The 26,702-nt window shown below is 33.7% G+C and overlaps 1 protein-coding gene and 1 long non-coding RNA gene across 3 annotated transcripts; one reads left to right on the forward strand and one right to left on the reverse strand.

The window, feature by feature from the left end:
• Positions 1–9,554: 9,554 nt before the first annotated feature.
• On the forward strand, positions 9,555–12,678 carry LOC132599877 (uncharacterized). The gene is made up of 3 exons (XR_009567056.1): positions 9,555–10,106; positions 11,005–11,055; positions 12,393–12,678. It is a non-coding gene; the product is annotated as an uncharacterized LOC132599877 (long non-coding RNA).
• Positions 12,679–16,759: 4,081 nt separating this feature from the next.
• On the reverse strand, positions 16,760–25,571 carry LOC132645065 (citrate synthase, mitochondrial). Of its 2 annotated transcripts, none has more exons than XM_060361831.1 (20): positions 25,408–25,571; positions 25,111–25,185; positions 24,916–24,978; positions 22,694–22,735; positions 22,419–22,484; positions 22,266–22,331; positions 22,037–22,150; positions 21,593–21,656; positions 21,158–21,240; positions 20,629–20,678; positions 20,475–20,552; positions 20,151–20,279; positions 19,978–20,020; positions 19,700–19,786; positions 18,856–18,957; positions 18,165–18,272; positions 18,026–18,076; positions 17,452–17,525; positions 17,309–17,360; positions 16,760–17,211 (listed from the first exon to the last, which is right to left on the reverse strand). In XM_060361831.1, exons 2-20 carry the CDS (start codon positions 25,159–25,161, stop codon positions 17,122–17,124), a joined length of 1,413 nt encoding a protein of 470 aa, XP_060217814.1. In that variant the 5' UTR covers positions 25,162–25,185; positions 25,408–25,571; the 3' UTR covers positions 16,760–17,121. The 2 variants fall into 2 exon arrangements, with proteins under 2 accessions (XP_060217814.1, XP_060217815.1); XM_060361832.1 differs by lacking the exon at positions 25,408–25,571 and adding an exon at positions 25,306–25,341.
• Positions 25,572–26,702: the final 1,131 nt, after the last annotated feature.

The following is a 26,702-nucleotide window of genomic DNA, read 5'->3' on the forward strand; positions in this document are numbered from 1 at the left end:
ACTTCTAAGAAAAAACTATGTTGAGGCATATTTTCAGAAATATTTTTACTTATCTTAATTCATTGTAATTATACACTTTGGACTTTTAAATATAAGGTAACGGAAGAACGGAAGTAAAAAGCAAAAGAAAAGAATAACAGGAGTTCTTTAGCCAAAAATAAGTGTCCTAACTTTTTTGCAACATATAAAAGGATTAAGCTTTTAGATCTTCATAATGCTTTGCCTCGCCACACAGTGAATTAGACTAAGTAAAGTTATCTCTGAAAATATTAGTTTAAATTTAGAATTTTAACATCAATTTATGTACTCCCTTAAATTCTCTTTTCATAGTATTCTGCGATGTTGTTTTTTTATCTATAGAATAAATGTTAACTTCTCCTAAATTGAGAATATTGTTCCTCAAGAGCTATATATGTCATTGTAAAACTAAAAAGAGGCAAATGATATTTTATCTATTTGCATTTGTTTTATGTTTAATTGTTTACATATGAAAGTTTTCCTTATTAGTATATGAAATTTTATTTTCGTCTATGCATATATATATGGTTTTTCAATTTTGGCAGTTCAGATTTTATCTTTTCTTTATTAACTAAATTCTATTTATCTTCTTTTTTGATTCTTTTAAACCCTTTTCCCTCATTGTTTGGTTTTTCCTCTTTTTTATAATTGATAATTCTTTACTGCTATAATGAAGGAAGAGAATAAAGAGTTGTAAGAGCAATGAAGAGTTGTAACATATGAGCATAATCAAAAGTTACAGTATAGGAATTAATAACATTTATTATATGTTACGTTGTAATGAAGGAAGGAAAATAAAGAGTTGTAAGAGCAACGAAGAGTTATAAAATATGAGCACAATAAGAATTTTACAGTATAGGAATTAATAAAATTTCCTGCTATTCCACTACTTAATTGGTTGTATTTCCTTCATATCTTAAACTAACGAGAAGCTCATGAAAATGTGATTGGACTGCTCTAGGTGGTGAAAAGAAGTGAGTTGCATGTTAATATATGGTCCAAAATTTTGATTTTGATGTTGTTATGTGTTTTTTTTTCTTTATTTAACGTGACCGTGAATATAAGATGTTCAATATTTTTTTGTTTCAAAATCAGAATGGTTAAGGTCTCTTTATGTTTAACTTTTTTCGTTTTCTCAGTAATAATATTTTTCTTAGATTCTTTAGAATTTTTTTTTGTGCCATTGTAAAGCAATATAATTAATATTTCCATGACAAGACTTTTGGTTAGTTTTAGAAAAATAAAGATGTTGCGAGGGAAATGTCTTTGGGTTGAACTTATCAACGTGTATATTTATATTTTTGAAAAAATTAAAAATATTTTTAGCTTTTCAAAAATCATATCCCACTTTAATTATTTTAATATTCATTCAAGCATTAAAATAATATTATTTTTTAATTTAAAGAGGTTTCATGACTGCGCGAAGCGCGGACAAAATTCACTAGTTAGAAATAAACCGTACAAAATTTCAATTATAAAAATCATCTAATCTAATATGGGGTTGGGAATGTAATAGTAGAAAAATAAACTCGTTTATTTTTAGGCTGCTCTTTAACTTGTAACAAGATAAATTATCTTATAACTAAAAGAAATTTACAGTTCATCCTAGTTCGGTCCTTTATTCGGGTTGAACTTGCAGAATGAAACGGAAGGATCCGGTCCCGAACTTTTTTTTATTACAAAGGAAATTAGAGAAATAGAAACAATTTCGTACGAAGTATATATCTCAATTTATTTATTTTTTTCAAATAACTTACGAATGAAGAGAAAAGGATTACAACAAGAAAGCAAACAATTACTATAATTTAAGTAACAAATAGTTAAAGAATATGATGGAACGAAGATATACACGGAAAAGAAAGAAAAAATAAAGAGCAAGGCGTCAAAGAGAATTTCTATCATACCAAGTTACCAATCCATCAACATAGCCAGTCAAACAAAATTAGGCTCCACATCTCCAATAATCAAACAACAATCATTCAACGAGTTAATAAGAAGTATTAAGGATGAGTCATTTTAGCAAATTATTTTTTACATATTAAAGTCAATGACATTTGTCGGTTTATTAACCCTTTTAAAACACTATCCCCTCCATTTCAATTTATATAACACTATTTGACTGGATATAAAATTTAAGAAAGAAACAAATACTTTTGAATCTTGTGCTTGAAAACAAATTTTAGAAATTTTAATGGCATAAACCATCTCATTTATAAAATTTTAAAATTAAATTATTTTTAAATATTAAAATATGACCTTTTTAATAGACAAAGGAAACTGCCACGTAAATTTGAGACAGAGGTCGGTAGTACAAATTAATTTATCACTTTTGTGGTGACTCAACCGTATGGCTACTTGATTCTTGCTGCGTCAATTAGATGTGTACGTATGAACAATTCTTTATTTATCTGGAATAATTTCTTAGAACCTGCCAGGTTTCACCATTTGGTGTCAAGGAGGGAGTCTATTGGGAAAAGCAAAAAAAAAACAAAATATCTAGTCTACGCAAAAGTTAAAAGTTTTTTTTTTTTTTTTTTTTGGCAATAAAGTTAGAAGAAGTTGATACGTCAGTTTCGCAACAAAGAAAAGAAGACTGAACTATTTTTATTAAGGAAAAACATGACTTAGAAAACTACTACGAACTTGCACGTCAATTTGTTCACTACTTCACCTGAAGGGTTTCGACACGATATGTTTAACTAAAGATACATGAAGTGAGTGGAGCAGTACTTTATTAAAATAATAGAGATCCTTTGGAAAAAATAGGATTAAATGGAAAATGTTATAAAATATATATATGAATGTCCATATAGTCTAGGTTTTCCACATGTCCTAAATAAGAGTAGGTACATGTACATTTGGTGGCATGTATGAAATGAAGAAAATGAAGCAAGGTACATGTACATTTGGTGGCATGTATGAAATGAAGAAAATGAAGCAACACAAGTTTGATTTTAACTCTTGGTGTTGTCATTGATGACTTCATCAAGAGATTTACCATCTCTATAAATAGATGGTTAAGTTCTCAATTTGTGAAAAGATATCAACAAGAAGTGAAATACAATCTCTCCCTCATTTCTATAAAGTTATTAGTTTGCTTCTCTTGTTTATTTCCAATCATATAGTTTTATAACACGTTATCAGCACGAGTCTCTAATCTTTTATTTGAGTTCAGCCCATATCGGTACTACCGTCTTTGTGTCATCCATGCCTTACTGAAAATCAAGGTATTGTCCTATCCATCTAAAATAATATACTTATGCAGAAGTTTTTGTTATTTAAGGGGTTGCAATTATAAATCATTCGGGAAACGGTTCACGACGGTGTATGTAATCAAGTATTGTTTGCAATTCTTCATGAGGTTTGGGTATCTAGTAAGTTATACTTGTATCTTATAATAAAAACAGTTTCCATCACAGGTAAAGTGATTTGAGCCTTTTTGCTTATTATTGTTGGTTTAATATTTTTAATTCACTTCTAATGTTACATGTTATGTTTAATTTGGTACTTGTTTTTAGAATGATCCCAGAAGTGACATTCATACTTCACAAGTCTAAAGTATCACTAAATTTATTTATATTTATGGATCATGATCACTGGAAGTGATGATTCATATATTGGCCTCCATATTGTGATTTATATTGAAAATATGTTAGAGAAAAATCTCTACATTATATGCATATCTCGATTTGCTCCTGAAGTAGCAATATCTTAAAAGAAATTTTAAGCTATCACAATTTGATATGCTTAAGGCCTGCACGTTCAGATGATTGTGTTCCATTTTTGAAGAATGAGAACTTTTGATATAAGCTATAAATATAGATCCATTCCCTGAAGTGAATGTGATAATATGTAGTAAAGCTATAAATATAAACGTGCATTTGATTGTGAAAATATCATGATCCATCTCCAGAAGAGATAATTATTTATTTACAAGTATCATGACACTAGCAATGTCCAAATAATATCTGATTATGATAAATAAATTGAAGTCTCTTGAAGATGTTATATATGATAACACCATTCATCGTAGATCATAATTGGTACGATCGGAACACTGTAGTAGACCTGAAGTTTACTAACAATAAAATGGTTATCATATTGAGACTACAAATGATCGGAATATTAAATATCTTCAAGTTACTATGGGTAAGAAATACACAAGTGCAATGTTACTCGAGCATGATGAGATCACATACCACGATAAACCAGAAGTTTATTGATATAAAATTTCATGCAATAGTAAACCAGAAGTTTATTAAAAGAAATAGCACTCGTCATAGTAAACTTGAAGTTTACGGGTACAGATAATTTTATCAATTGACAAGACCATTTTGATCGTCCTGATTTAAATCTGATGTGCTAATTGAGTAATAAAAACATATTGAAGAACTAGAAGATTCTTTAAGAATTTGTTTGTGTTGCTTGTTCTCATGATAAGTTGATTACACCAGCTAATGTTGGGACTGAATCCCCAAAATTCTGAAAAATATAAAGGTGAATGTGGGCCCCTTCACCTGTAATGTAATGTCTTAAATAGATGCATCTATGAGACGGTCTCATGTATGTTTATTGTCAACTGGCAGTTTGACATTTACGAAGTTGCTTGCTCAAAATGATTGAGTTGGAAGCACAATTTTCAGAATATGTAATCAAAACAATATCTTGATAATGCTCGTTTATATCTAAGTTGGTTTGGCATTAGATGCCTCCATAATACAGCCAAACCATTGCTTATGAGAACAGAGTTTCAGATGTTGGTCTGAGATATGATATATTGCATACAACAGCACTTGTGTGCTTCAGATCAATAAATTATGATAAATTCTCCCCTCATATTTGGTTCAGGGTCAGGAACTAGATATTTCCATCTTTTAGCATTTGATGTGCGGTACATGATATACCATCATGCACACAGATGGATTTTCCCAAAGAAAATGGGGACATATGTCACTAAAATAAGGGGGAGAGAATAAGCAGCTAAGAAATATGTTGTGAATTATCATCAGTATGATCCTCAGATAATTCAAGTCAAATGCTAGAAGCATTTGCTGACCCAACTATTTCATATTTCATCTGCAAAATGCTCCTAATGTCCCTGAAGGACAGAGTCTACAACATGCATGGAGCATGGTAGACCAATCGGTTCCAAATATAATAATCGTTGAAAAAAAAGGAGGAGCAAATGATCATAATAAGGAGGCAAAGTGCTCTTGAAGAGCCGACGACATAAGACTTCATGAAACCTTATGCGAGGTTCAGGTACCTGAAAATAATGAAGTGATGAGATCTCAGTAAGTTATGTCGAATTGCGAACCGATACAACATGATATCTTGTCGACAATATTTTGATACAATATAGCGCAATATTGTAAAAGATTGTGAGGATCTAAATTCTACGTCTATTAAAGCATGCTGACTTAGAAATTATTATCAAGTGAAATGACGCATCTTGGTAAGCATAAAGCTTATTTGACCTGCTGTCCAGACACCAGAAGATGTCATATCATTTAAATAGAAATAGATGTTTTCACATCCTATATGAATTACTTGACAAAATTTATATGAAAATTTCTGAAGGATTCAAAATGCCTGAAGCATATACAAATTCTTGGGAAACTTGTTTATAAATCCTTAAATGGATTAAATGAATCAAGGCTGATGTACTGAAATCGCCTTAATGAATATTTATTGACGAAGGGTACCAATAAGATCATGTTTACCCTTGTCTCTATATGATAATCAGAACCTTTCATATTATTATGCAAGTTGATGACTTGTATATTATTGGAGCTCTTGAAGAGTTTCCAAAAGCACTTGATTATATCTGCTGAAATGAGAAAATTGAAATGGTCCTGAAGTACCATATATTTGTGGAGTTGATACAGGCATGATATAATTTACTCCAACATGGAGTTATTGAAATAGATCAACTGCACATTGCAAATGAAAGCCCTGACATGAATGTATTTGTCCTAACCAATACTGTCAAGTGTTTTTGGACATACAGGGCATTCATCTGATCGACATAAGAATTCAATCCAGATGTTTTATCTATTTCCATGAAGGATTATTGTCATGACAGTCAAATCATAGAAAGACAACAAGAGATTATGAAGCAAGTCATGATGTACTTGTCATAATTGCAACAGTATTATACGGCGATGATGCAACTCTATCTGAGAAAGGAAGATGCAGATCATCAACCAGTTCGTCAAATGATCATTTGACAGATCTGATAAAAGCTCTGTCAATCTCAAGATATGATAAGTTGGTATACAAGATTTGTTACATCATCGTCAAGAATTATGTGATGCTTTAATCAGGGGGAGCAAATACGCACTGTACTCTTTTTCCCTTGACCAAGGTTTTGTCTCATTTGGGTTTTCCTGGCAAGGTTTTTAATGAGGCAGCTCTCAAAGCGTATTATTAGATATGTGTACTTTTTTTCCTTCATTAGGACTTTTTCCCACGGGGTTTTTTCCTAATAAGGTTTTAATGAGGCACGTCATCTATTAATGGTTTAAAGCAATCTGGGCGCATGTGGTATAACCGCCTTAGTGAATATTTGTTAAAGGAAGACTATACAAATGATGCAATTTGCCCATGTGTTTTTATAAAGAAAGTAATATCGGAGTTTGTTGTACTTGTTGTATATGTTGACGACATAAACCTTATTGGAACTCCTGCAGAGCTCAAAAAGGCAATTGATTAATTAAAGAAGGAATTTGAGATGAAAGATCTTGGAAAGACAAAATTATGCCTTGGTTTGCAAATTTAACATTTGACAAATGGCATTTTTGTCCATCAATCTGCCTATACAGAGAAAGTGTTGAAATGATTTTATATGGATGAAGCACATCCATTAAATACTCCGATGGTTGTTCGATCACTTGATGCGAATAAAGATCAGTTCCGACCTCAAGAAAAGAATGAGGAAATTCTTGGTCCAGAAGTACCATATCTTAGTGCAATTGGTGCACTAATGTATCTTGCCAATACCACAAGGCCCGACATAGCATTTTCAGTTAATGTGTTAGCGAGACATAGTTGTGCTCCTACAAGGAGACACTGGAACAGAATTAAACACATATTGAGGTATTTAAAGGGGACTATCGATTTGGGCTTATTTTATTCTAGCAATTGCAGTCCCGATCTTGTTGGTTATGCCGATGCAGGGTATTTATCTGACCCACACAAAGCTAGATCTCAAACAGGCTATGTATTTATTTGTGGGGGCGCTGCCATACCTTGGCGATCTACAAAGCAGTCTATTGTGGCTACCTCATCAAATCATGCTGAGATAATAGCTATTCATGAAGCGAGTCGTGAAGTTGTGTAGCTGAGGTCAATGATACATCTCATTCGATAAAAGTGTGGTTTGAAATGTGATAAAATACCCACAATCTTATATGAAGATAATGCAGCATGCATTGCCAATTAAAAGGAGGATTCATAAAAGGAGATAGGACAAAGCACATTTCACCAAAGTTGTTCTTCACACACGAGCTCCAAAAGAATGGTGATATCAACGTGCAACAGATTCGTTCAAGTGATAATATGGCTAATTTGTTCACCAAGTCTCTACCAACTGCAACTTTCGAGAAGATGGTGCACAAGATTGGAATGCGAAGACTCAAATATTTGGACTGAAGTTCTCATCAGGGAGAGTTAATACATGTTGTACTCTTTTTTCCATACAAGGTTTTGTCCCACTGGATTTTTCTTGTAAGGTTTTTAATGAGGCAACCAAATGTATATTATTAGAAATATGTACTCTTTTTCCTTCACTAGAATTTTTCCCACTGGGTTTTTTCTAGTAAGGTTTTAACGAGGCATATTATCTATCAATGGACATCCAAGGGGGAGTGTTATAAAATATATATATATATATATATATATATATATATATATATGAATGTCCATATAGTCTAGGTTTTTCACATGTCCTAAATAAGAGTAGGTACATGTACATTTGGTGGCATGTATGAAATGAAGAAAATGAAGCAAGGTACATGTACATTTGGTGGCATGTATGAAATGAAGAAAATGAAGCAACACAAGTTTGATTTTAACTCTTGGTGTTGTCATTGATGACTTCATCAAGAGATTTACCATCTCTATAAATAGATGGTTAAGTTCTCAATTTGTGAAAAGATATCAACAAGAAGTGAAATACAATTTCTCCCTCATTTCTATAAAGTTATTAGTTTGCTTCTCTTGTTTATTTCCAATCATATAGTTTTATAACAGAAAAAGATTTATTGATGGGAAACTCTGAAAACTCCTTTTTGGAAGCTGCAAGAGAGTTCACGGGAATATAGGATGATGGCGTTGGATTAGCAATACTTAAGTTAGATTGCGGCAACTTTTGGGAAGATACGGAAAAACCTGTAGTTCAAGATTCAATGGATTTCATAGTTTTATACCTTTATGACGAGGGTTCAGATATCTTTTTTATAGTCTTTTGCACGTCATTAAGTAAGGAGTTAATTTTCTGAATGGTCATCCAACTTTGGAGAATTGTTTAGAAATATCATTATTATTTTTCTCAAAATATACTAAACACTTTCAATATTTTTTTTCTTTTAATTGGCATGTCATGTTATTAAAGCTCATATTTTTAATAATAAATCTATTTAACTCATTAAATCCATTTAACCAAACTCCGTCTTATACCCGATCAAATATGACCCGATTAAAAAGCAACAAAGGAGCGAACTAGCATGTAATAAAAATAAATTTGAATTAAAAGATGAAGTTTTTAAATATGTAGATAAAGTTTCAAAATTAAAGTTAAAATTAAAAAAAAAAATGAATTTGAGTTACTTTTTAATATATTGAATACCTTAGGAATATACTTAGTTTAATACATCCGAGCTCATTAAAGTAAGCCATTACTAGGAAACATGATATTTTTTCTTTCTGGAATTTTGTAAGCTTCTGGCGAATTTGCTGCTCAAATTTTATACTTAGTTTAATACATCCGAGCTCATTAAAGTAAGCCATTACTAGGAAACATGATATTTTTTCTTTCTGGAATTTTGTAAGCTTCTGGCGAATTTGCTGCTCAAATTTTAATTTAATATATTAAACTAAAGTCCTAAAGTAACTCAAATTTAAATTTTGCATATTTTATTTTTTAAAACTTTATTTAAACTTCATCTTTTAATTCAAATTTATTTTGATTACGTGCTAGTTTGTTCCTTTGTCGCTTTTTAATCTGGTTATATTTGATCAAGTATAAGACATTAATTTGGTTAAATGAATTTAATGAGTTAAATAGGTTTATTATTAGAAAGATGAGCATTGATGACATGGCATACCAACTAGGAGGGAAGGAGTCTTTTGAAGTATTTAGTATATTTTGAGGGAAATAGTGATATATGAGTGACTTTGTTGTTCTAAAAGAAACAAAAGTGATAATTGGAGGCAATTCTCCAAACTTGGGTGACCATATAGGGAATTAACTCTTAACACTTTGTTTGGATGGTTGTTTCCCGTGGTTCATTAATTTACAATATGGTGTTGTATTGTATTTGTTACATCCGACATTTTTGCTTATTCGAAAATTCAAGGTAAATTGACTTGCAATGAATAAGGCCACAATTGGACCTTACTTGGCATGAATGTGTAGGTAATGAATACAATGGTGTGGAATTACGAAAGGTGGCCAAGGGCAAAAATTGGAATTTTGGAAATTTGCCTTATGGATTGCAATATGTAGCTAACAAGTTGGACTTAAAAAAAAAAACAATAAAACAAGGCCCAAAAGGGAAGGCCCAACCAGCCATGCTATGTAAAAAAAAAGGGCCCAAGTCCATGATTTAATTAGGTAATATTATATATGGTTATACATATCCATAGAAGGTTCAAGAAAGCAAGAAAAATCAAGAAAAAGAGAACAAGACCATTTCGGGTTTGAGAGGAGAAAAAGAAAGAAAAGAAAGAAAAATTTTGGAGCCTAATCCTTGAGTTTAAAATTCAATTCTTGTGGGAATACTACTAAGTGCAAAGTCCTCTACAACTTGGTACAATTAGTTTGGCAAGAGGACAAGTTTAGTGCCAAGTGAAGAACTTGAAGAAAGGTAAGGATTTTATGCTTTTGATATGTTATGGAAGGTATATGTATGTTGTAGTATGTGTGAATGAATGAAAAACATGGAAATTTTGTGTGTTGAAAAGTATGCTTGTTGGCCGAATACATGTACATGTATTACATGTCTTGGATGATTTGAATTCATGTTGTAATTTAGTTGTAGTATGGTGGAAATTGTATTAGAAATGGAAGTGGAATGAATTAGTGAAAATTGAAGAATGTAGGAGGTGGCCGTGTGGTATTGTTAGGTGTTGATGGAGTATGAATTTGATCTTGTTTGTATGTTAAGTATGTTATGGTGAAGTGAATGGAAAGATAACAATCTTTATTGTCTTGGAAAAATGGTTATCAAGTTGTTGTAGGAAAGTATGCAACTTTGTTATGATTTATGTAAAAATGGAAATGAATGTATCAAGAGGCAAATTATGATTATTGTTGATGAATTTGGAAGATGGAAATGTATAATGAACTTGTATGTTGAAGGTTAGGAAAAATTGGAAAAGTAGTGGCTTAATGGAGAGTTTGAATGTTTCCATATCTTATGTATATTGTGTTAAAATGGTATGATATGCCTTCGACGTATGTTGTAATGGTTTTGTTGGATGATGAATATGAAAATGATAATTTTGGTTTGGAAATGTAAGTTTGAAACGAAAGATGTTTCGTTATGTCGAAAGATGGCTAGTGATGCCATAGTGTATGTTTTAATGCCTATTGTTGTTTTGATGTCATTCTGGGTTGTTGTGTTGATGAATTGAGCCGAGCTAAGTCTCGGGGAGGTCTTATATACAGAGGAAATGCTGCCGAAATTTCGGTAGGCAAGTATGTGTTAAGTTGGATTATTGAAAAGTTTGAAACTAACAAATGGTAAACTTGACCATTTCTAGATTTTGGACGAAATTGAAGTCGACGCCAAGCGAGCGTAAGGCGCTATCGAGGTATGTGAAGCATTTCCCTTTGTTCCTAGGCATGTTCTGGATGTGATAGGCTCGACCGCGAGCCTTAATTACGACTCCGTTCCCCGGAATTCGAGACGGAAAACCGCTCCAATTCCTTCAATTCAATTGAAGCTATTTTTTTTACAAATTGCCTTTAAAGTGAATTTTTGGACAAAACTTCCCTAAACGGAGTCGGAACACTTCCAAACGATTATGGATGACCTCATAAGGTCTATTAGCGATAATTTACATATGTTTCCTCGAGTTGGTCCGAGGCGGGCCCGCAAGGCCCGATATCTTCTGTAATACTTTAAATACTTCCGTTTTGTCCGGTTTTCTCAGAAACCATCTGAACTATTATTTTGATCATGATACTACTATTTTTATGAAATTCTTACAAAATGATTTCTGAACATCTGAGAATCTGATTCTGATAATAATCTGTCGTGCCTTCCCAAGTAGGATATCGGCGCGTACTATGCATACTATCCGTATACTCTGATTTTGACTTGCCGTTTGGCACCCTTCAGTCTGATTGAGTTTGTATGTGAGTCTGTATGTATGTGGTTACTCATGGATCTGTTCGTGGCTGTCTCAATGCATTCCTTCACTGCGTCCCGGGCCAGGTTCTGTTATCGTGCATATTTATCTGCATTGTTCACCGTGTCCCTCGGCGTACGGGCCGGGATCTGTTATATCTGTATGATTTTGATATATTGATCTGTGTATGGGGATGGCGGCCAGGATGGCATCTGATCTGATCTGATTCTGTCTGTCCACCGCGTCCCGTACTAAGAGGGCCGGGTTCTGTTTACCGCGCCCCCAGACAGGGCCGGTATTTATATGTCTGTATGCATGTGCCATCAGTATGTATATAAGCACATGCCTCTGTATGATTCTGTATGATTCAGTATGACTCTGCACTACTCTGCATGCATAATTCTGTCAGGTATACTTCTGTCTGTCCGTCTGAACTACGACTATGTCTGTATGTCCGTATGGATTCTGACTCTGTATGTCCGTATGGATTCTGATTTGGTACGTCCGTATGGGTTCCGATTCTGTACGTCTGTATGGATACTGATTCTGCTCGTCTGTCCGGATTATGATTTCGTCTGTTTGTCCGAACCATAATTCTGTTTATCTGTATGGACCACGATTCTGTATGTCTGTCTGGATCATGACTCTGTCCGTCCGTCTGATTTATGGTTCTGTCCGTTATGTTTCTGTGACTCCGGTTCGGACTATGATTGTATCTGTTATGTTTCTGCTTTACATACTCGGTACATTTTCCGTACTGACCCCCGTTCTTCGGGGGATGCGCTACATGCCCGCAGGTACAGACGCACCAGGTGATACGCCGCCAGCGTAGGGTTCTAATTCTGCTGTTTGAAGAGCTCCTTTGATCCGGAGCGTATACTTTTGGTATATATCTTCTGTCTTCTGTATACTCTGTATGTATGGATATTCTGGGTACGGCGGGGCCCTGTCCCGTCATATGATTTTGTATGTCTGTAGAGGCCTGTAGATAGATGTGTGGGTTACGGGTTTCGTCTGTATGTTAGCCTTATCGGCTTATATGTAAAAGTCTGCATGTTCAGGTATATATATATATATATATGTTTGCGCGCGTGCCGTATCTGTATCGGCCTACTTCTGTAATATCCGTTTGAAAAAAAAAAAAAAAAACTGTACGATACGAAATTCGGTCAGGTAGGTATGTACGGGTACCCAGCTAGGGTGCCAGTCGCGGCCCACGGGGTTGGGTCGTGACAGTATTGTACTGTATCAATGAACACAATTTTCGGATAGACTGTATCGTTTGTTGTGGTTTAATAACATTTGTATTGTTTGGTTTGATTGTACGGTATAATAACTTGTAAGGTTACTAAAATATCAATAACTCTTAATTAGAAACTAGTTTATATATATCAATAAAACTCAGGTAAAAGATAAAATAGGAACTTTAAATATAAGTAGGTGGTGTGTGGGGGTGGTCATTGCGTGGGTGTTGGGGGTGGTGGAGGGGTGGGTGGTGTGGGTGGTTGTGGGATGAGCGTGGGTAGTAAGTGGTAGGGTGGTTGTGGGTTGGGTTGCGTAGTAAGTGGTAGAGTGGGGGTGAGTGGTTATGGGGTGGGGTTGGGTAGTGGGTGGGGGTGGTGTGAAGGGGGTGGTTATGGGATGAGGGTGGGGTACTACGTGGTAGGGTGGGAGTGAGTGGTTGTGGGGTGGGTTGGGTGGTGGTGAGGGGAAGTGGGTGGGCGGTAGCATGGGGGTGGGGGTGGGTGGTGGGGTGGGGGTGAGTGGTGGAGGGTGGGATATAATGAAAAAATGAAATACGTAACCACGCAAAAACCATCAAATCCGTGATTACAAAAATTGAACTTTTTAATAGTTATATAATCACGTAATTACAACGGTTTTACAACATCATATCACATAATTTTAAAAACGATGAATACAAATATGATTTCATAGAAAGCCATATATTAATGAACCACGGGAAACAACCATCCAAACGGGGGGTTAAGTAAGCGATAAGATATGAGCTTATGTGGTTAAAAACCTAATGAGCTCTCCTAACAGACGAACTTTGTAAATGACCTGGGGACTTAATTACGAATCATGTTATTAAGAAGATGAAATTGACAAAATTGTTTCGTATTCTCATGACAACTTTATTTGTTATTTGCAATTTTGCATCATACTCTTTTTTTCGCTATTTTTCTGAAAGACTGTTCTTCCTCAACTGACTTGTTAATTACGGTTTTCTAGAAGTTTTATCTTTTACCAGCTCTTCTGTCCAAAACTAGATGGTCTATGCCCGTGCTACGCGCGGGCTCAACACTTTAAATTATAGTGCATCTATATGTATGTAGTTGTCTTTGAATATATATATATATATATATATATATATATATATATATATATATATATATATATATATATATATATATATTATGTTTAAAACACGATTAATATAACATTGTAGTTTGTGCTCCGTATCAAAAATTTTATTATATTAATGTTTGCTACGAATACAAAATCGGCAAATTTATTAATATTTTTTAAAAGAGAAGACTTGTTTAAAAGGAAACTATTTTCCTCTCTTTGAGATAAAACAATAGCAATATTTAAGCATCAGTTGATACTTTCAATTTTAATTCGATTAATTTAAAGGTGTAAAATACTTATTATTTTTTATCAAATTTTGATTTGGATAATTCTAATTCAAATTCTCGGTTTAGCTCATTTTACTTGTCATGTTGTCTTTTGCATGATTTTTTAAGAAAACGTCGATTAGAATTATAATTTGACTAATTTACCTTATTCATTATTTGATCTCCATTTGATATATATTTTTTTACGACATTAATCTCTTTTCATATTTATTAGAGTAAGAATAAAAATAAAAAAGTAATTAAATTTTATGTTATTTTAAAATATAAATATTTTAAGTATATTTATTTTAGTGAACATAACAAATATTTTAAAATATAAATATTTTAAGTATATTTATTTTAGTGAACATAACAAATAATGACATGGCGGAATAGCAAATACAACAGTTTAATATCTAGATTAGATCTCAGGCTAATATAAAAAATAAAAAAAATAAAAAAAAGGTTTGACTACTTAACTTTTTGAAGAAAAGCAATTTTATTTGCTCCCACTAATGGATTGAAACGCACGTGGCAATGAATCCATCATTATTGACTTAATGAGATACTTTGGAAATTACATGAATATTGTTTGATTTTTTAATACGGAGTGCACTTTTTTTTTTTGACATTATTAATTTGCACTATTATTATGCATATATATATATATATATATATATATATATACTATGTTCAAAACACGATTAATATAACATTGTAGTTTGTACTCCGTATCTAAAACTTTAGTATATTAGTGTTTACTACGAATATAAAGTCTGCATTTTTTTTTGTTTTTACATTATTTCTTTTAATATGGGGTTCACTTTTTTTTTTTTTGATATTGTTTGATTTTGTTAATATGGGGTCCACTTTTTTTACAGTGAATTTGGAGATGGTGGGTTCCAATTTTTTTTTTTTTTTTTTTTGTATTGCTTGATGTTGTTTAGTATGAGGTCCACCCTTTATGGGATGCACTTTTTTTTTTTACATTATTAGTTTGTACTATTTTTATGCATATAATATATATACATATATTATGTTCAAAACACGATTAATATAACATTGTAGTTTTTGCTCCGTATTTAAAACTTTATTATATTAGTGTTTGTTACGAATACAAAGCCAACACTTTTTTTTTTAACATTATATTTTTTTTAATATGGGGTTCACGTTTTTTTTTTTTTTATATTGCTTGATTTTGATAATATAGGGTCCACTTTTTTTTCTCCCATGAGTTTGGAGATGGTGAGTTCCACTTTTTTTTTTTTTTTTTTTTGTATTGCTCGGTGTTATTTAGTATGGGGCCCACCCTTTTTTTTAAGGGACAACGGACGATGAAGCATTGGTCTAAACCCATGCTTTATATAGTTTCTTCTTTTTTTTATTTTTATTTTTTATATTGCTTGGTGTTGCTTAGTATGGGGCCCACCCTTTTGGAACTATATGCATATAATATATATATATACATGGGATACTATGTTCAAAATACGATTAATATAACATTATAATTTGTGCTCCGCATTTAAAATTTTATTATATTAGTGTTTGCTGCGAATACGCACGTGACAATGAATCCATCATTATTGACTTAATGAGATACTTTGGAAATTACATGAATATTGTTTGATTTTTTTATATGGGGTGCACTTTTTTTTTTTACATTATTAATTTGCACTATTTTTTTAATATTAGTTGTTGTTTAATATATATGGGGCCCACAACTTTTTTTTTTTAATTGGAACGGATATATATATATATATACCATAGAATTATGGGGCCCACAATTTTTTTTATATTAGTTGTTTTGTTTAATATATATGGGTGGGGCCCACATTTTGTTTTTTAATTAGTAAAGTAAAGTAAAGTAAAAATGTGATGGTTCTCACATTTGAATTAACTCTCTAAAACGAAGAAACATAAAAGCAGAGAACGAGAGGTTCATTGCATTTCCAATTGTGGGACCCTTTCCCTTCTTTGCCAATGCATCAAAAGAAAAAGAAAAAGAAACGAGAAGACTACAGTCAAAGTGAACTAACAAGTTTTGACTCATCAACTTCAATTTCCCCATTTCTTGAAGGAAAAAATGCAAAATAAATTGAAGTAATGGAATACTTCAAAACCGGCAGTTATAAACTACACATACATGAGAAGCTGCACCGTCATCTGAATTTTACCTCTACATTGGCCTCCAGTGAAAATGTCTAAAACTTACTACTAAAAATGGACCGGCACTTTATTTCCCATAAAGAAAATTAAAAATCACGGTTACTAATAACCCAACTTGGATCATAGCTTATAGTCATTCTGTACAAAAACTGCATTTCTGAGCTAATGTACTGTTTGAATGACCAAAACGAGTCCAAAAATTGGAAGGTGCACACTAGGGAAAAGGTAGAAAACACTTTGATAGCCATAGCAGAGACACCAAAGCTGTAATATGCAAATTCTCGAGTAACTAAATTACCCAAGAAGAATCTGTGAAATTGCACGGTTCATAATATCAGATATTGGTGATGCGAACATGAACTGCAAGAATTCGCAAGTTTAAGAAACTTCAAAATTGCAGTTTATTGCGTGAATCAACGGATTACTAACTTTCTTGCCACCAAAAGGCATTCGTTCACAAGTTTAATGGCAATTAAGAATGCGGCTAGTAGCATAGACCTATTATTTTTACATGCTGGATCAACGTGAATTCTGAATGAAGAGAATTAAATCCACTAGACTAGGTTCAAAATTCGGGGACAAGGCTCGAGAAACCACACACTTCACACAAATTAAGTGAAGTTTGAACTAAAGTCATCAACCATGCGACCTAGCTTGTCCCCAAAAAAAGACTGCTTATTCAAGCAATTATTGATAGGATTATACACTCTGTTTTATGCTCACGGAGATTTCAAATAATTCAAGCTTTCTTGCAATGGTTCTCAAGCCACTCCATTGTGACACTCTTCGGCCTCTCTAGCGGCAATCCAAGAGCTCGGTCCCAAATTAGCTGTAAAGATCGAGAAATAGTATCAGTAGAAGTTCAACGGAAGTTAATAGAAAGACTAGAGAAGGCACCATTAAAAAATAACCGTAGTACAAAGTACCTGAGAGCAAATGCCAAGAGCTCTTGACACACCAAAGAGGACAGTATAATATCTGTACGAAAAAAATGGAAGGAAGAAGACATCAGCTTTTTTCGATCCATATATATCCACTCAAATTTGTGAGCAATATGAATTTGTAATACCTTGCTTCAGTTAAACCATAATAGTTCAACAACACACCACTGTGGGCATCAACATTTGGCCAAGGGTTTTTAACCTGCAAAAGAATCCCCAGTCAATATACAAAAGCATTCTGCCGACAGTAAAGACACATGAAATGTCAAATCTATAGCAGCTGATGAAAGAGCATCAACAAAAGAAGACAGCAGCTTACAAAATCATCAGAAAGCAAAGCATAACTAGCTTCTATTGAAGTTTCATATGAAACAGGAAGACTGAGGAAAAAATCCAAGAGAAATACAATTATAATTTTTTATTTTTTTTTGAATAAGAAGATACAATTATAATTACCTAACAACCAGAAAGATGCATTTAAATTCTTCTAAAATCTTAGCCCATATATAAGTTCTTCCAAAATTTTAAGTCAATCAGCTTACAGGTGATTTTGGATAATTAGTAAATAAACTCAAATGCCCACCCCCTTCCCCAAACCGCCAAAAAAAAAAAGGAAGAAGAGAGAGAGACGTATTAACAATCATGCTAAACTGCTATTACAGTCTGAAATAATTTTAGTAACAATGTAGATGAAAGATTTACTTTGCCAAGTTCTGTAAGAATTGGAGGAACAACATCATAGAGCTTTGAAACCTGCAAGAACGAAAAACCAAAAGAACGTGATGGGAAGATCAAACGAAGAACATTATTAATTTACAGCTTCAGGCTTCTAAGTACTAACCAGTTGAAACAGTGGATCTTCAGGCAAATGCTTCATAGCAAACTCTCTCTGGCATGTATATCTTGGATCAGTCTTGCGCAGAACTCCATGTCCAAAACCAGGGACAACCTGTGTCAGAATGATAAAGCATGTCAAACTCAGCAATATGACAATAAAGTTTTCCATCATCTACCCAGCAAACATCCCAAATCCTCCTCCAAGAAAAGGGGGAGAAGGAGCGAGAGACACACACACACACAGAGGCAAGAGAGAAAGAGACTATGAATGTACATACATATGTACGCATGTATAATATATGTACATACACACACGCACACACTATATATAGAGATTGAGACCTAGAGAGAACAGCTTTTGAAAGAATTAACAGATTAAGATATGAAGAATAAATGCTAAAAAAGCTTTTATTTGAGACAAGGTCAACTACCAAATCTCATTTCAGGAGTAAAGTTCAGTAACCATGATGATTCATGAGGAGAGCAGTCGATGAGACAAATAGAATGTGATAATCATTTGATATTTTCGAACACACTATAAATTATAAAAGATATGGTGAACGGAGAATTAACTATTTGAACCTCAATAACATATCATGGCAAGTCAAAGCCTTCATCTAAAGTGAGCTCCAATAGGTTGAAATATAAAAACTAGCTCAGTCACATAGTAATACGAGGAGAACTTAATACACTACCTTGCCACTCTTCAATGTTTTCCAAACGTAGTCTTTCAACTGCTCTTTGGAGATGTTCTCCCCACACTCTTCTACAACAGATTTGATCCATAGTAGAACTTCCTGATGGCAAAGCAGAAAATGGCAGCTGGGTCAACTTAGGATCAAATAAATAGACTAAAAATTATATCTAAGGAACTGCAGCTTGCTGGAATTTTCTGAATATAATAGAACTAGACAAAAAGACATACCATCTGGAGATAGTGAAACTTTTTAAGTCATGGTTTAACATAGCTAACAGAAACAAATATAATCTTTAAACAGGAGGGTAAGTAAAGCATACTTGACTATTGGGACCATATGATGAACAAATGTAGTTTATTTGGACGAGTGAATAAATTTACTGAACAGTTGGCCAAACAAGCAGAGATTTTCCATCAAATTATAGTCTATTTTGGTTTTTTATTCATATTATAGTTGGAACATTACTCATTGAGGCATATAGTGCACTATATGTAGCACCAACCATGGCATGACAGTAGTGAAGAATATTAGTTAGAGAATAGAGCTTGTTCATCTAGTAACTAGAAGCTTTGTCCTCCACGCTCATTGGAATTTGACGTAATTTTTTTCCATCTTAAACCGCACACCATGTCATTTCAGATTCTCACCCCTCCACTTATTTGAGCCTTGGGCTATGGAGAATTGGGGATAATATTAAATACACAGATGACAATACCCAATAGGGACTTTCAGCCACAGAGAATACCTAGTTTGCAATTATTTTTTTTGATAATTAAAGGATACCTAGTTTGCAATCAAAGCAGTATAGAAAGAAACACCAGCAGTAAAGCAGACAAAGCACCTGATTGGCTAAACCATGAAGTGGTCCGGCTAAACCATTCAAAGCAGCAGCGAAGGAGAGATAAGGATCTGACAAAGCACTAGCAACCTGAATTTAAGTTCAATTAGTGCTACCGAAAATCCTGACAAAAGAGTGCTGATTTATGAAAAATCATTGATAAAAACGAGGCTTAAGCTATTGTATATGCATATTCCCACCAGAGAAAGAACCCCATGTTAAGAGTTAAGACCATTAGTAAATACTTAGTTTGTCCATAAACCACAGACTGAAGTACGTACCAAGTGACCGGTGTGAGCACTGACGTTACCGCCTTCATGATCACTGCAACACAAAAGGATATTAGTGCCAACTGATTATAGACATAAACGCAACTAAAAATCCTGATTGTCAGAATAGACGTTAAATATTCAGAAGCATCAGAGTAGTTATCATAATCCAGGTGTAAATTAACCTGTGTATCGTGACATAGAGCCTCATAAGTTCATGCATATCAGGGCTACTGAAACCAAGCATGTGAGCAAAATTTGCACCATAATCCAGGGAGTCATCCTTAGATATTGTCTCGCCATTCTTGTACATCCTTCACAAGTGCAAGCAAAAGAGTCAGTCTAAACAGTTTCATAGGCGAATTTTCATGTAAGCATTAAAACCCCAAACCAAGAGTTGCTAAGCCAATCAAGTAGATTACAAAGTCATCCTCTTCTAAGTGCAACATATATGAGGATAAAAGAGAATAAGAAAATGAAGACTAGTAAATGCCACACAATAATCTGACCTGCGATAAATATAAGCAGCAACAAGTGGAACTTGAGCAATCAGACTCATGGAATCCTCATAGGTCGGTTCCCAAAACCTAAAGATACAACAGTGTTAGTGTTCTCACAGAAAACAAATAACCTGTTTCAAGAGATGGCTTTGACGAGGCTCACTTTGATTTGTGAATCCCTTTCTCGTATGCCTTCTGAAATTCACTTTGAACCTACAGAGAGAAGAAGGTAGTGAATTGGGGTTTGAAATCTCCTAATAATACTGCAACAGACAAAACCACCATTTTCTTGAGTTAGACACAGATGAAACTCCTTCTTTCATCTTTTAATTCCAAGGTTTTCAATGATCCACAAACAATAGGACAGTAGAATATGAATTTCAACGACTCAGAGCTGCTTCGTGATGCTACATATCTCTTAAAACAATTAATATCTCCCAATACTCACTTAAAGGAGAAGAAAGTATGGATTGTTCGCTCTTCAGAGGTGGAAGAATATCAATGGAAGAAAGGACAAGTTATCAATGTGCATGCATGATATCATCAAATTACAGACGAGCACCGAAATAGTTGGTAGTGAAGATCAGCAAGGTCAGACTCAAATCAAAGTATCTATGTGCAATCATGCATGAATGATAATTAGGAAATTACCTAAAGCAGAAACAAATAGAATAAAATAATTCAAATTTCACCTGAAGTGCCATGACTCCAGTTGCAAACTGAGTCATAGGATGAGCTGTGACTGGTAAGGCATCAATAGTTTTGTATACATGATCTGCAGCGATAAAGTTGCTGATAAAAAACCTCAGAAAAATAACAGCATCAAGTGGTGCGATGAATGAAAATTATGCAACTGAATTGATAATAAAAAGGTTCAAATTAAGGATAGCTGTGACTTGTGAGGCATAGATAGTTTTGTATACATGATCTGCAGTGATAAAGTTGCTGATAAAAACCCAGAAAAATAACAGCATCAAGTGGTTTGATGCATGAAGATTATGCAACTGAATTGCTAATAAGAAAGCTTCAAATTTAAGGATTTATAGCTCTATCGTAAAGCCCAACGACAACCAGCAACAGCATCCAATAAAAGAATGAATAAGAAAGTACATAGACAGCTAACGTACCGGGGACAGTAGCACGACTCTGCAATTCCTGGGACAATGAAGTCACTTGCTCTTTTGATGGCACCTTCATAAGATTATGAGAGAGAAGATAAGTAGTTTTAGCATCTAAGCATTTATAACCAAATCGTGGACTCCTATAACATTGTTTTCTAGATGAATCAGACTTAGTTTTGCAGATTTCTTGCAATATCCTATTATTAGATTAGTCCAGATTGGTGTGAATGAGAAAAACAAATCTATCTACTTGCAGTAGAGACTAGAGAGGCAACTAAATCCAAACCCAGGGCTTAAGAGCCATTCAACAGAGAATCTTTGAAGTTCCCTTACCAACTGATACTTTGAACTCAATGACAATAAAAGCCAGTGCAGCATCGTGAAGCAGTTTAATGGAGGTTATTTCGAATTCCATAGGTTAAACGATAAATTAAGCACTTGAGAGCTCACCTTTCCTGTTAAAAGAAGCCAGAGAAGACCTTCAGGCAAGGGCTCTCCCCCAGGCTTTGCTGCAGGTAATACCTTTTGGCATTCAGGTATAGACAAGCCCCTAAAGCGAATTCCCTGCGAGAATACAGCAAAGGTAATGAGTGGAGCTCCAGCAATCGGCTCGAATTAATATGTTCTTTTTGCGATTGACTTGCATTCACTGTGGGAAAAAGATTAGGTAGAATGTAACCTCATCGGCGTCAAGTAATGAGGTTTCCCACAGTAATCCTGTCATTCCTCTCATTCCACCAAGAACCTTTCAAATTAAACAACAAATATTAATCCAGAGTTACATCATTTTTCCAAACATACATTTAACTTAAAAGTTAAAACTGTTATTTACCATATCAACTGTGATGTTTCCCAATTGAACCTTTCCATGTTCTGACTTGAGCTTTTTTAGACGATCCTGAAATTAAAAAGAAAATAGTCACTAGAAGTAGAGAATAAGAAAATCATAAACATGGATATATGAGATACATATCTCACATGATAGACCTCACATCTCCACAAATGAATTTTGTAGAAAAATGTGAAGTAAATACTGCCCTAATGTGTACAAACTCAAACTCTAGAATCAAAGGTAATTAAAGAGGTAAGAAACAAATCTAACTATACCTGTTGTTCTGGAATCAATTCTTGCAGCTCAGAACGCAGATCCTATATCAAATAAAAAATTTCTATGAATTATATGTGGACATTACGAACCAAATGCAAGAGGAAGTAATAAAAAAGTTGAAGGGTAAAGATTTTGCATTTATCATTTCAAGTTCACCAAAGTACTTTAAATAAGACATCACCTCTATACTCTTCCGCCTTAATAATTTTTCCTTTGGAGTGGAAAAATAGCAAACAAGGCAGGAGAGGTTCAAGTTGAAATTTGTGGAATGGCTATTACAAATCAAAGTTGAAACGAAAGAAGGTAAGTATCAACCATACAATGGCAGTTTCTCTTATCTATTTTTCCTCTATGGAATAACAATGAATACTAGCAAAGTTTCACACCAAATAAAGGGAGCATTAATCTTGTAGAGATTTATGCTTCACTAGACTAGTCAATTGCAACAATAATTCAGGTGACATCCGAAATTCCAAGAAAAAAAATGCTACAATTTGAAAGCCCTATAACTGCATTACAACCACGCATGAACCATCGCATTCAAGAGTTTGAAGAAAATTAGTTGGTCAAACACATAATTTAGCTTCGTACCTCAAATGCGACCTCTAAATTAATTTGTTTACACGCTGTCAAGACTAGTCAAGTCTCAAGTGGCAGACTAACTTAACCCAAGAAAACCATGCCCAAGAAAAACCAGTAGTTTCATTATCTTGGGAGTCATTTGTTAACAAGATGTCAAATCTTAAAAGCCTTGATAGTGTTTATGCAGTGTCTTCACTGAAAAATCTGTCTTTCCATAAAGGATGTTTTACAAGCTAGAGCCCATGTGCTTAAATGTAATGATGGAGGGAAATTAATTTAAAAACACTATCGATACACTCAAACCACCATCTCACACTCAGATAATGGTCACTAAAATCCAGAAAATAGAAAATGAAAGGAAAAATAATAGTTCACTTATGAAGTAGCAAAAACAAAGCTGGTGGTTTCGGAGTAAGGAACTTCAAAGTTCAAAATGACAGTCTCCTTAGTAAATGGTTATGGAGATCGAGATTCATAAGGGGGGATCAAGCGCTATGGAGAAAATTCATAGAAACCAAGTTCGGGATGCTCAATAAGTGGATAACAAAGTTCCCATCTAATTCTTATGGCTTCTCTGTACAGAACACAATCAGGTCACATTGGGAGGATTTTCTTGGCAATACCTATTTTCAGTTGGGAGATGGATGGAAGATAAAGTTTTGGCATGATGCTTGGCGTATGACCCCTCTCAAACAACAATTCCCAAAACACTTTTCTTGGTACAATTCCCAAAACACTTTTCTTTGTCTTCCAATCAGGTAGCTCTAGTTGCTGATTACTACTCCAATCATTGGTGGAATTTAGATTTTCAAAGTAATTGTACTGATAGGGAATTGGAATGAGGCTGTCTACATCACACCCCTTAGGGTGTGGCCCTTCCCTAGACCCTGCTAACGCGGAATACTTGGTGCACTGGGCTGCCCTTTTTTTTGTACTGATTGGGAATTGGACAGAGTCTGCGTATTGGTACAAGAGATAGGATCCCTGTCCATCTGTCCTAAAAAACAAGACTGGCTATGCTGGTAAGGTACAAAAGAAGGAGTTTTTTTCTGTCAAGTCATGACTCCATCATTCAGGACAGCCCTATCACAGACACATTTTGGCCTTGGCAACAAATTTGGAGAAGCTATGCACCATACAAAATCCAACATAATTTTCATCTCATTCCTAACGTTTCACTTACTAATATGAACTTCTTAAGTTGAAAAAATAAATACTATTCCCTCCGTCCCAATTTATGTGATATAGTTTGACTCGGCACGGAGTTTAAGAAAAAAGGAAGACTTTCGAGACTTGTGGTCTAAAACAAGCTATAGATATTTGTGTGGTTCTAAATCATTTCATTAACGGTAAAAGGGGAAGTTTTAAGTTAAATTATTTCATTTCATATCATTCTTTTTGGGACAGACTAAAAAGGAAAGTGTACACATAAATTGGGACGGAGGGAGTATACAATAACATTGATGTCCTTATGATATCAAGATGCTCCACAACAAACAATGTTTAGTTACTTCTTATATTTTGATTATTTAACAAAATCATAGAACCGATCCCAACTAGCTTGGTAATTGAATCATATGTAATCACTGACTGATCCAAAAGCTCATTAATTATTTACAAACGAGACGTTACAACTTACAAGACCAGAAGAGGTTTGGACTTGTAGCCAGCGCACAGAATTGCTGATATTTGACTGTTGCACCTATAATTCAATAATTAGTTGAATTTAAGTCAGGAATATCCAGACTTCAGTAAAACAAATCAAAAAAAAAAACTATTAAAGTCATTAATCCATCACAAGAACAAGATATTTGTTTTTCCCTTTGCAACTTACGGCTCGAGAACGCAGCTTTGACAGCAGTGAAACGCCACGGTAGAACACCATTGCTCTCAAAAACCAAAATATTAACTGCACCGCAAAGTTTAATTGATAATTAAAAACAAAAAACAAAAACAAAAACAAAAAAAGACGCCGTAAAATCACAACTATTGTTCCATAGAAAAACAGCCAAATGTCGAAATAGATCACCAATTGATGAATTGAAATAAGATGGTGAAAGCAGATTAATTGACTGATAAAATCGTCAAAAGCATATAATAAAGATCAATAGATTGAAAGAAGGATGCGTACCTTTTAGATCTCAAAGTAGGGTGATTGAAAGAAAAAGAAGTTTGCTCTCTGTGTTGTTTGGTTGGCAATTGGCAAAAACGTTCTTTTTACTCTATTATTATACTGGAATAATCTTTTTCTGCAGGAAAAAAGAAAAATTTTAGAAACAAAAATGATAATAGTCAATCCAAATGGTCTCTGACTTCAACTATTGAAGGCGTGCAAAAGGCAAAATAGTGCTAATTTGAAGACAGTTGTTACACTAGGAAAAGTTCTTAAAAAGTACAATTAATAGAAAATAATTATTTTGGTACAATCTTAAAATCAAATTAAAAGCATGTGAATTTAGTAACACAGTAAAATGAAAAAGAGGAAGCACAAGTAAGACTTTAGGGGTCGTTTGGTCAGATAACTTATTTCGAGATTAGTTATTCCACCTTCTACAGGAATAAATAACACTACGATCTTGAGATTAGTTATGCCACCATTCTATCTCAACCAAACGTGGAATAAATTCATCTCAAATATAATCTCGGGATTATTTATCCTTATCCCTTGTACCAAGTCGTTTGGTTGGAAACAAGTTATCCCAGGATAACTAATTTCGGGATTATTTATTTCATCCTCCCATAGGGATAAAATAACACTACAATCCCGGGATAACTAATCCCGGAATTAGTTATATCACCATTTTATCCAATCAAATGTCGGATAAATTTATCTCAAATATAATCCTAGGATTATTTATCCTTTTCCCTTGTACCAAACGAGCTAAGTCTCGGTTTTCCTTTGTAAATCTTAGATATTTCAGGCGCTTTTTTTTTTTTGAAGAGTTCCATTTTCTAATAATTTTGATAGTACAATATAAGTATATCTTTTTAAGCAAAACAAAAATCAAATGCAGCAGACTAAATTTGTGTCCACATACCACAAAACTTAAACATTGCAAAGTTTAAAATATGAAGCAGCTTATGAAATATTTATAAGAAATGATCAGCATTTTAAATGTCCCCCGATACTACTGTTGTCAAAACAAAATTAATGTGTTGTAAATGTAAAAACTATTAATCTTTTCTTGATTTAGATTGTTTTTTTCAGCCAAACCAATCAACCCTATCTTGCATATTTTAGTTAGTTTTGTTTGTTAATGGAAAATCAAATACAATTTTGACAAATAATAAACCTTCGAGAAGAGGTACCATTATTTGGGGCTCGAAAAGGGGGAAAAGAACCAAATATAAATGGTGAATAATATAATGCAAAAATAGGCTGCGGGATAGCCGCAAGAATAGCACTTCATTATGACTTTTCGATGT

This window comes from Lycium barbarum, chromosome 6 (assembly GCF_019175385.1).
Source record: "Lycium barbarum isolate Lr01 chromosome 6, ASM1917538v2, whole genome shotgun sequence".
NCBI classification, from domain to species: Eukaryota; Viridiplantae; Streptophyta; class Magnoliopsida; order Solanales; family Solanaceae; genus Lycium; species Lycium barbarum.